This window comes from Ambystoma mexicanum, chromosome 10 (assembly GCF_040938575.1).
Source record: "Ambystoma mexicanum isolate Mex_15411 chromosome 10, UKY_AmexF1_1, whole genome shotgun sequence".
In the NCBI taxonomy this organism is placed as follows: Eukaryota; Metazoa; Chordata; class Amphibia; order Caudata; family Ambystomatidae; genus Ambystoma; species Ambystoma mexicanum.
This window is the reverse complement of record NC_090932.1, coordinates 1093207073-1093217127: the sequence shown is the minus strand read 5'-3', so window position 1 is coordinate 1093217127 and position 10055 is coordinate 1093207073. Positions and strand designations below refer to the sequence as shown.

The 10055-nt window shown below is 49.8% G+C and overlaps 1 protein-coding gene across 2 annotated transcripts in view; it reads left to right on the top strand.

Annotated features, from left to right (window-relative positions):
• Positions 1-1383: 1383 nt before the first annotated feature.
• LOC138492009 (actin, gamma-enteric smooth muscle) overlaps positions 1384-10055 on the top strand; it is a 28100-nt gene continuing 19428 nt past the window's right edge. Inside the window, exons 1-4 of one of the 2 annotated variants that reach the window (XM_069618920.1) lie at positions 1384-1483; positions 7453-7612; positions 8339-8467; positions 9254-9364. In XM_069618920.1, the coding sequence (XP_069475021.1) occupies positions 7487-7612; positions 8339-8467; positions 9254-9364 (366 nt within the window). In that variant the 5' untranslated portion in view covers positions 1384-1483; positions 7453-7486. The other variant, XM_069618919.1, reaches the window with a different exon arrangement.

Genomic DNA, 10055 nt, shown 5'->3' with positions numbered 1-10055 from the left:
TTGCAGTTGGTCGGGAGCATCCACTCACACGTACTACGCCCTAAGGGGGGGGGAGAGACCCCCACCTGACAATCGATACCCCCTCCTTCCCTCACGCCTGCCATGCTCTGGCCAATAAGGCGCTGGGTGCCCATATTTAGGGCACAGGTTGGGTGTCGGCCACACTTTACCCACTTTGTTCTCCTCCAATTGGAGCAATGAAGACCATGTGGGGTATCGGAGCCTGGGCGTCCCCTTTCTTTGCCCTGCCCCTCCTCAGTCCTTCCAGGAATACCCATGTTTGGTGTTCCAGTGTGCTGCCAGCACCCCCCCTCCATCTGATATGCCTGTTAGAAATATACCCCCCCACACCCCCTTCAGAGGCAAGCAGCTTTCTTCTGGCCTGGTTCAAAACTCATTAATTCAGGATGTGTACATTCAAATCTCGCCTCCGCCGTTTTCACCCAGTGTGATCTTGTGCAGGAAATAGATACTGCAACACTGTAGAAGTGGCATCTGATGGAATCCCTCGCCTAAACACCGTCACCTCACCCCCATAATACACCGCCCTGGTACTGCAGCTCTCTGTATTGTCTGGATGTTAGCTAAATCTATATATGTATTCCTCGTGTCTCAGAGCAAATACATAATGTTGAACTGCTGATCCCTATGGACCTGTTGGGCTCATATAAGATACGTCTTGCTGGCAGCGACTGAATGTAAAACCTATAACAACGAGTCCTTTCTCTAAAATGGGGTGAAATACAACCAGAGGAGTAGTGTTGATACCGAGGGGGGCTTTAAATAGCTCAGTTGGTTGAGCATCAGCTGCAGAAAGCTGTGTGCATGCTACATGTCACATGTTCCGTTTTGGGGTCGGGGGGAGTCTGAGAGTCCCTTTCAGAATTCTCAGGACGATCTCTGTACTTCTCTGTTGAGTATTCACAAAGTATAATTGTAAGGGCCAAGAGACAATTCATTTTGTACAGTCTGCTGCATAAATGGTCGGCATTTCACATAGTAACTCAACAGCCATTGTTTAGAAGTTGTTTTCAGATGAAATCACGTGGTGACTGGTGTAACTAGGGCGGTTGTTTTAATGGTGGCGGTTGCAGATGTTCTGGGAGCTGGAAGACTGTGGAGGGGTGCAAGGCTGACACCCCAAGGACCAACCAACGCGAGTGAAGAAAACGAAGAATCGAGTGCGAGAAACAGCTCCGAGGTGAGGAAGCGGGCGGCATCTCTCCCTCCCTGGGGCTTCTCAAGTATGTATGTTTATAATTAATCGTGTGTCACCCTCCTCTCCCAACCCCCTTGCTCCGTTCTTGGCAAGGTGCCTCGAGGCCCCTCCGCCTTGCATCCATCGTATAAGGCCTGCTCGTGGACTTTGTTTACGAGAACTTGCCGGAGTGGACGAGCCTTGCTTCGCCGTGAGCAGCACCCCTTTGGATTCCCCTACCCTTCTCGCCTCGCCTCGAAATGATGAAATAAAGCCCCTTTTATGGTAAAGCGCCCAGTGGGTCTACGGAAGGCCATTTTTGGGTGTATGTTTTGAGAAGCGTGGCCCAGTATTCTCACCAGTATTTAAACCCGGTGCGTACTGAGAGGCGCGTCCCAGTGGAACGCAGCACTCTCGTGAAGGTGAGTTCTGGGCACTCTGGGCGCTACATGGGCAAAGGGCGCGACACGCCATCCTCGGGCTCAATGGAGGCCATTCGTGTTTGTCGCGGGAGGGTTCTGTCTGATTCAGTGACGCGGGTTTGAGGAGCCTACGCAGGGCTTCCTGGCTTCAAATGAGCCGATAGTCGCAGGCTGGAAGGGGCGAATTTGTTCATGGGCTGGGACCGGACTTTCTCATAAAGCTGCCCGTACCCGGACTTCTCGGCAGCAGGGCTCTCACACTGTCATGGGAGGGGGGCCGCACTTCTTAGCAGGCACGGCCTTGTGTTTAAGTGAACAGTCGCCCACTGATCTACACACAGCTACACGTCAAAGGAGACTGCACGAGCAGTTATTAGCATGATTGCTCTGGTGATTATAGGTTTAATCGGACAGAGCTGCACTTTTCTCCAGGGCTGTGGGGCGTTTGACTGGTCCTGAGCTCGCTTTTGTCAGGCTGCAGTTCTTTAAGTGGGGTGGTGTCGGGAGCTCTTAGTATGACAGCTATATATTTCATAGGCCAGTCCTGGCCCCCCACCCCCTTTCTTTGCCCTCCTCCCTCCCGCGCCCTTCTTTCCACCTGAACGGGGCGTCCTCGAGAGGTCCTTCTAATTTGGGGGTTGTGATTGGGGGTACTGCGCATAGTGCAATTATATATGGTTTGATGTGATGCAATATCATTTCTGGCACTGTTTATTGAATGGATGGCACGCTTCTCTAATTTTAGCTCTTGTAAAACATTTGTTTTAAAATGTATTCACTTTTAAATGAAAGCTTTGGTAAAGCAAAGTCCGATCTGGTTATGTGCATGTGAAAACTGTTTAACCCTAGGTTAACTGGCTTTGTATGTTATACTTCATATATGTAATGTTGACATTTGTCTTGTACTCTTGTTTTTTTACATTTTGCTTGACTTGGTGGACGTTTTTTTTGTTTAACACTTTCATGGTCATATACCTATATAGACGCTCCTGCAGACTTCCTGCCCAGGCAGGGGCGCTCCAGCGGGCCCACGTCTCATTGCTTGCTTCCCATTGCGCCCCGCCTGATGGGAGGCAGTCACTGGTATGGCTAGGTGTGCAGCGCTGCAGGTTCGGATAGGGCGCACTGTCTGAAGGGCCGCGACAAAATGCTGGTGTGGGCCAATGTGGGTCCATTTGTACGCTGAGTTCACTTGAGCTGGTGTTTTTGCCAGTGTTAATGACCTTTGTTTTTTTAAATGCTCCAATTGATACACATGTTATACTAAAATGCATGAAAAGGTCCTACTCAGTTTATCCTGAAAAAAGATTGTATTGCAGCCTGGGAATGTTGGCCATTTTTCCAAGGCATGTTTGCCTGGCCCTGGTCCCAGCCAAGCTGTGGGATGTGGCGACCACAATTTCGCATGATCTTGGGCAAATGCATTTTCTTCTGCGAGTTTTAGGGTTGGCGTTGGACCAGGGATGGGCCTGCAGGAAAGGGAGGAGGCACTTTTTTGGGGCTGTGGGCATTGGTGTGGGAGGGGCCCTCATGTTAATTTTTTCCGTTTCGGATGGATGGCACGGCATCTTCCAGCCATAGCTACTTTCTTTAAGATGTGGTTATAAAATGCCTGTGCGGAAGAGTGAAAGCCTTGACGCCCTGCTGCTGGTTTACCTCTGCACCCACAAGCTGCCCGCTCCCCCCTCCAGCATCTCCCCTGTGTGATGATTGATGGACGCCTTCTGGGGCAAGTCCTGCATCGCCAATCCATACCAGCCCAACACCCGAACAATACTTCCGGTCCCAAATCAATCCCTCTTGCCACGGGCGATGGGCCGCTAACACCAGCGCACAGGGGCGTGCGGTAATACAGGGCCATTGAACCACAAGGCGTTGTGGGTTCACGTGTATCGTGAAATGTTAAATCTTGAACGTGCACGAAATATTGGTAATGCAACTGGCATCGTGTATCGAGGGACCCCCGGAAAACCCCCAGTGTGGAAGCAACACAAGCTGAAACTGCACGTGCCATGTAATGTGCAAATTTGCAAGGGGCAGACCGAGTGTGGGATTACGGTGCTGCAAGAGGCGGTGATGACGTCTTCACGTAGCTGCGAAAAATGCACCCACTTCAGCTATGGAGCCATGCATTCAAGTCCCGACTCTGCAGGGTGACCAGACGTCCCGGTTTTGCCGGCACTGTCCTGGAATCGGGTGCTTTGTCCCCCTTTCTCGAGATCATTTCCCCATTGGAAAATGCAGGGGGCCTGGTTTTTGGTAGTGGGTCTTCATAGCTGGCAGGCAGCAATGCACAATCTCCCACAGAAGAAATGCTACACTTTTACAAATTAAGATAGTGGTAGTTTGTGCTAAATTATTCCACGAGTAAACCTTAAACCACCTTTCCCCCAACCTCTTCTGAAGTGTAGTGCCTTGACAACCATTTTCAAGAGTTAGTCCTACTATTAGGTTAGTTGGAGTGCCCGTTTATTTTACGTTTTACATCTGGTCACTCTCCACTCTGCCGCAGTCAAACAGAGTGATCTTGAGCAGAAGCATCTACTGTACCATTGCAATAGTAGCATTAAGTACTACGGGTCTAGATCAAGTTTGGAGCTTGAGGGTGAATGAGGGAGGGTCTACGGTGGCACTGGGAAGTGAAAACTGGGGTATGCCAATCTATAGTATTTATTCCAGGCTGTGAACCCGAAAAGGCTTTGGTGGTGATGTGCTTTTGAGATGAACCTTTGATTGATAACTTATTTGGGTGGTTTGAATGGTGTTGAGTGTTGCCTTGCGGTCACTACACAGTGATTGCCCTGCTCGTGGACGGTTCAAGAAGGAAGTTTGGGCTTTAGCGAGCTGGGCGGCGCGCATAGTTTCCTACAACAGGCCTGCCCCAGGGCTGAGGGTAGGTCGTGAGGAGACGCTGATCCATGATGCGGAATTGATTGGCAATCCTCGGAGTGTGCACTTATCGATTATCGATCGATCCGGAGCTCCTGGAAGATGAGGCTGGTTCTTGCCCATCATGCTCCAGGTGTTTGTTGGTGCCAGTGGGCGCTGTTTGGTTCTAATAATGTAGCACCAGCAGCGGACACTATGAAGGTCAAGGCGTGTGGTCATGGCGCCTGAGCGATTATTTTCCCCTCATGTGATGATCGCGAAAGCCCCTGTAGGTCTGGACTGAGATGGCGCAGTACTAAGCCTCTGACAACTATTGATCTCCAGGATATTGTGAATTACTGATGACTTATTTTGGTGTTTTCTTGAGCACCAAGGTTATCCTGTGGCCATACCAGAGCACCTGCCCCTCGGGTGCATGTCACAGTGATGGGACTTGGTTCTTTGGGCGTGAGCTGGAGCTGGTTATTATCTGATCTCTGATGGGTCTTTCACAGGAAGTTGGGGTCAGCAGAATGTATTCCGGGGTCTTTGGGCCCCGCCTATCAGCAGAGGGCGGCGCACCGCACCGTTGGGCTCCTTTAGATCCCCTGTCTACAAAAACCACGAGCCCTTAAAAGAATGTTAAGTTACACAGAGAGCGCCAACCACTAGGCCAACTTAAGTGTCGCTCGGCGCGGCCCTCAGGAGGGAACCTTAACTGCACTTGCTGATCGTTTTTTTTTTTTTTTTTAAATGGTTGCATATCTTTCCAGTTCCCTCCCTCTACTCCCTGTGCCCAGAGGGCATATCTTTCCAGTTCCCTCCCTCTGCTCCCTGTGCCCAGAGGGCATATCTTTCCAGTTCCCTCCCTCTGCTCCCTGTGCCCAGAGGGCATATCTTTCCAGTTCCCTCCCTCTGCTCCCTGTGCCCAGAGGGCATATCTTTCCAGTTCCCTCCCTCTACTCCCTGTGCCCAGAGGGAGGCTTTTGCACATCCAATTGCTGTGGATTCCTCATTTAGCTTCTAAGACGTGAACCACAGAAGGCAGAGGAACTCTGCGTGTCCCTGTTCCTTAATGTTTACTTTGGATCATCTCGTGCAAGTCCTTTGCCCCCATATTTTTTACGCATCGAAGTAGTTAGACTTCCAAAGCAGCGTGGAATGACTTCCGGATCCCGTAGGCAGCGTGACCTCTCTCCCCAAGAGTTAACTGAAGCCCTAGCTGCGGTGGGCGCGGCTAAAACTGATAGAACTCACGCCTCGGAGATAAGGAAACTGGGGGCACTGGCAAGGGTGCTGGCCCCTAACTGGGGGAGCAAAAGGCAGCTGGAGTCTTTTCTCCCCACGTGCAGTCTGTAGGCCCATCCCTCCTGCACACCCTCTCACTCCTTCACTGATGGGTGGGTGACTGTGTATCGATTGCGATGCAGTGAATGTTAAGACGGAGTTCCTCTGATCTGCAATCATCTTGTGTGGACTTTGTCTTGACACAGAGAACCTGAAAGGAAGCATTGCCAGTAAAACACAATCTTTACTTGGCCTTTTGGCCCGAGTGATTTGTTGCAATTTTCTTGTCTTCAATATGCATCAAGTTGCAGAACTTGTACTAAAACTAGACACTGGCGTGCTTGTGCCTTGGCCTACTTGTAACGAGTACACGTCTGCATCCAAACTTGTCTTGTACACTTTCTTCAATCATTTTTAAGATCAGGAAGTTGCATTTTTATTTTAGGACATGAAGATTTGATTCATTGTCCACAGAGCAACTTAACTGTTTTATGTGTCAATTGTACAGCTGTGTAAATGTGAATTCTCTTGTACCTGCTGTAAATGCAAAGCCATTCGGCTGTATGTATATTCAATTAAATTAATTAATGAATCTTTTAGAGTAATATGAAAGCAGCCCCCCAAAAGAAAGGGAAGCTTGGGTTCGCAATCCAGCTGACGCCGCTTGTCTACATCACTGGCATCTGTGTTTGGCAGCAGTCTATAAAACGCACACAGACATGTTCTGTTATTTTGATTTATACCGCACACCGCTATCATTTGCAGTGGCTCTGTAAGAAAGTTGGGGGGTACGTTAGCGAGGGAAGAGGAATAGGACTGAGTTGTGCTCTTCTGTTGTTGCATGAAGAACCAGGATAAACTGGCGCCTGTGCATGTAGACTTTTTGAGTGTGCTTTGATTGTGTGCACTGGGCTTGTTGTGTCCGAAGGGGTAACGCCCAGTATCTGTGTTGTTTGTGGCTGGGTGTTCTTGTGGCGGTTGTGTGCTTTGTGTGTAGCATAGCTAGCCCTTTTCGGCGTGGGCGGTACGTGGGAGAGGAGCAGGGGGTGGTTAGTAGTTAGCAGCGTGTGGTTGTTTTATTGTTGGTTCCAGATTCCGTACTGTCCCATGATTGCCTGAGGTTTGGGCGTGAGTTGTGGGAGGTGCCCATATCATAGGATGTTAAACTGTCTGTGTATCGAAACAACGCTTTTAGGTGCTATAAACTATGCTTGCTGTCCACAGACGCAATAGACCTTTATTTTGTGTGGCTTCCTGAAGCGCCAGAGAATAGGTTGTCATTGGCAGGGATTTCCTGCCACACTGCTGAGTCTCAATGAACATATAGATTGGCATCAGTGATGCTGCATTCATTGTGATCAGGTAATTGTTAGCAGTGAGGCGTCATGGAGTCTGAGGAACACTTTGTCTCAGGTGTCAAGTGTTTTGATACTGTGAATGCCACGATAAGTGCTGACCCGTGGTTATGTTGTATCGGTAGCGCTGCACAGACCTTCGTGGTATGTATTCAGTTGGAGCTCTGTACAAAATTGATTAGTGATTGTTTAGCAATGAATGACCTGGTAAGTGTGGATTTCTGATTGGGGCGAGGTAGTGTTATTTCTACCCCACGCTGGGTGGACGGACTTGCTCATCTCACAGATCATTAAAGTGTTTGTTTCTCCACTTCTTCCTCAGGTCTCCTTGAAACCTCCCATCTCACCAACCTGCCATGTGTGACGAAGAGACCACCGCCCTGGTGTGTGACAATGGCTCTGGCCTGTGCAAAGCGGGCTTCGCAGGGGACGATGCTCCCCGGGCCGTCTTCCCCTCCATAGTCGGCCGCCCTCGCCACCAGGTACGTGACTTGTCCCTGCCCAGCTTCTGTCTTCTTACACCCGCCACCAGCTTTCAGACAGGACAGTGCATCTAAAAAGTGTGGCCAGGGCTGGGCCAGTGCCACTTGCATTTCAGGCATAGCTAAGTTGAGTAAACATATATTTCTGGCCCTACCGTTTCCTGTTAACTGCTAGCAATAGTGGCAGAAACGGCCGTTTAACCTGTTGTGGTCGAGAAGCATTCTACAGGGGCTCCCTCTGGGCCCTCAGCTGATGCCACACCACCACTAGACGTCGCTGTTGCACACGCAGCAGCTCTTATCCCTTTCTAGGAACTCTGCTTCGGCTATACTTTAACTGGCTATTGGGCGCCATTTCCGGACCCGCCTTACTGTGCACAGTGGACGACTTCAGCCAATGCCATACTGCGCCTGGCCACTTGGGGCTCCCTGCTGCACCCGTTGCCTTTCTGTTCCGAGGGCCCCAGCTAAAAATGCGCACTCTTACTGGCCACTGTGTCACTGGTGACTATACTCCTTCTCCAAGGGCTGCACAGATATTTTTGGGTGTAATGCACTCAGTTTTGCACCAGGCAAACGTTCAAACTGCTATCCCTCTCATTTGCGTTGCATGGGTCTCTTGAATTCTCCCAGGCCCCCAGATAGCGGGCGCCTTGTGTCAGCAAGCTGGACGTGGGTACTCCCATCAAGTGGCAGTGTTGGTAATTGGTCTCATTCCTTTCACAGGGCGTCATGGTGGGCATGGGGCAGAAGGACAGCTACGTGGGAGACGAAGCTCAAAGCAAGAGAGGTATCCTCACGCTCAAGTACCCCATTGAGCATGGCATCATCACCAACTGGGACGACATGGAGAAGGTATGAGTGTGTGAGGTGATGTGCATCGAGGTGGGAGGCTGTGGGAGGCACCTAACACGAAATGTGAGCAGACATGAGGACCCCCTATCAGAGCCCTTAACCCAGCGTTTTTGGCAGACTTTAAGAATATTGCAAATACCCTGTTGTTGACAAAGGAATGAAATTGGTTTGCTCCATCATCCAATCCAAAAATGGTATGGAGAAGATCATAGGGTTGCTGCATAATCTAGTCCTATCCTATCCCATCATCCACTGCCTAGAGGATGACATGGCATTGGCTGCATTTGAGAAGTACTAGTGCCATTTGAATTGGAGTTGCATCCATTAAACTGGGGATCGGCCTGATAGACCCTAGGGGTGCCTCAGCCATCTGGATAGAATGGGGTTTCTATCATACAGCCTCAGCCACTCAAGGAGGAGATCTGACTGTGATTCTAGTGCTGAGAAGTTGTAGTCTAGTGTCTCCTGCTCTGCCACCCCAGCCAGGAAGGGGCTGGTTCCACTATGCACAAGCAAGGAGCATGTATAGTGTCTGACTGGCACACGTGTGGAGTAGTAGATGGGGGTTCAGGCCTATTTGGGGAAAAACAAGCCTCCATTGTTTGTTACTCCGTTTGTAAATAAATGAGCGGGATTTTTATTTCCCCATTTAGTTTCTGAGATGTACATAAATATGACTTCCAAAATCTTGCAGTCGAAATCCGACCAGCAAACTATTACTTTTCCTGTTCAGTCTCTGACCCTGCGAGTTAATGTTCTTGTCTCCTTTGTGCATCTTTCTGATAGATCTGGCACCATTCCTTCTACAACGAATTACGAGTGGCCCCAGAGGAACACCCCACCTTGCTCACAGAAGCCCCCCTGAACCCCAAGGCAAACCGTGAAAAGATGACCCAGGTAAGGGAACAGCAGAAGGGATGTTTTTGGAAAGATGTGGGGACTGGAACTACAAGCTGGTGGCGATGTGGTGTGGTGGCTGCTGTGGTGATAACCCAGGCCCCTTTACCATTTCTCCTGCGGGAGGGGATCACCTTCCCCTCACGCCCATTTAGGACAGAGGCATTTATTTATATATTTATTACATTTGTATAGCGCACATACAGCCCGAGGGCATTGCGGCGCTGTTACTTGTGTCAGGCTTAGTTACAGAATTACAGAGGAATACGATACATTGTCCGAGCATACTAGTAGAGTAATCAAGATACATACATTCTGGCAACCCTAAACAAGTGTAGGGTTTTGGTCAGTTTTTGGTCAGTACGTTTTTCGGGCAGGATTTAAGCGAAGAGCAGAGTTTTCATAGCTTTGCGGAATGCTAGGTGGGAGACTTCTCCTCGCAGGGTTGGTGGTAAAGCGTTCACTTGCAGAGCTGATAGGTATGGGAAACAAACACCTCCGGCTCGGGCTCTCTTAACTCTGGGGACTATGAGCATCTTTGCGTAGGGTGTTCTGGTCGGTCTTGTGGAGACTGAGGGGTGAATTCTTTCCGAAAGGTAGGGTGGAACAGTGTGGTAGATACACTTAAGAGTGAGGGCAAGCGCTTTGAAGAGGACTCGCTCATCATGGTCCCACTCCTCTAGACATTTTT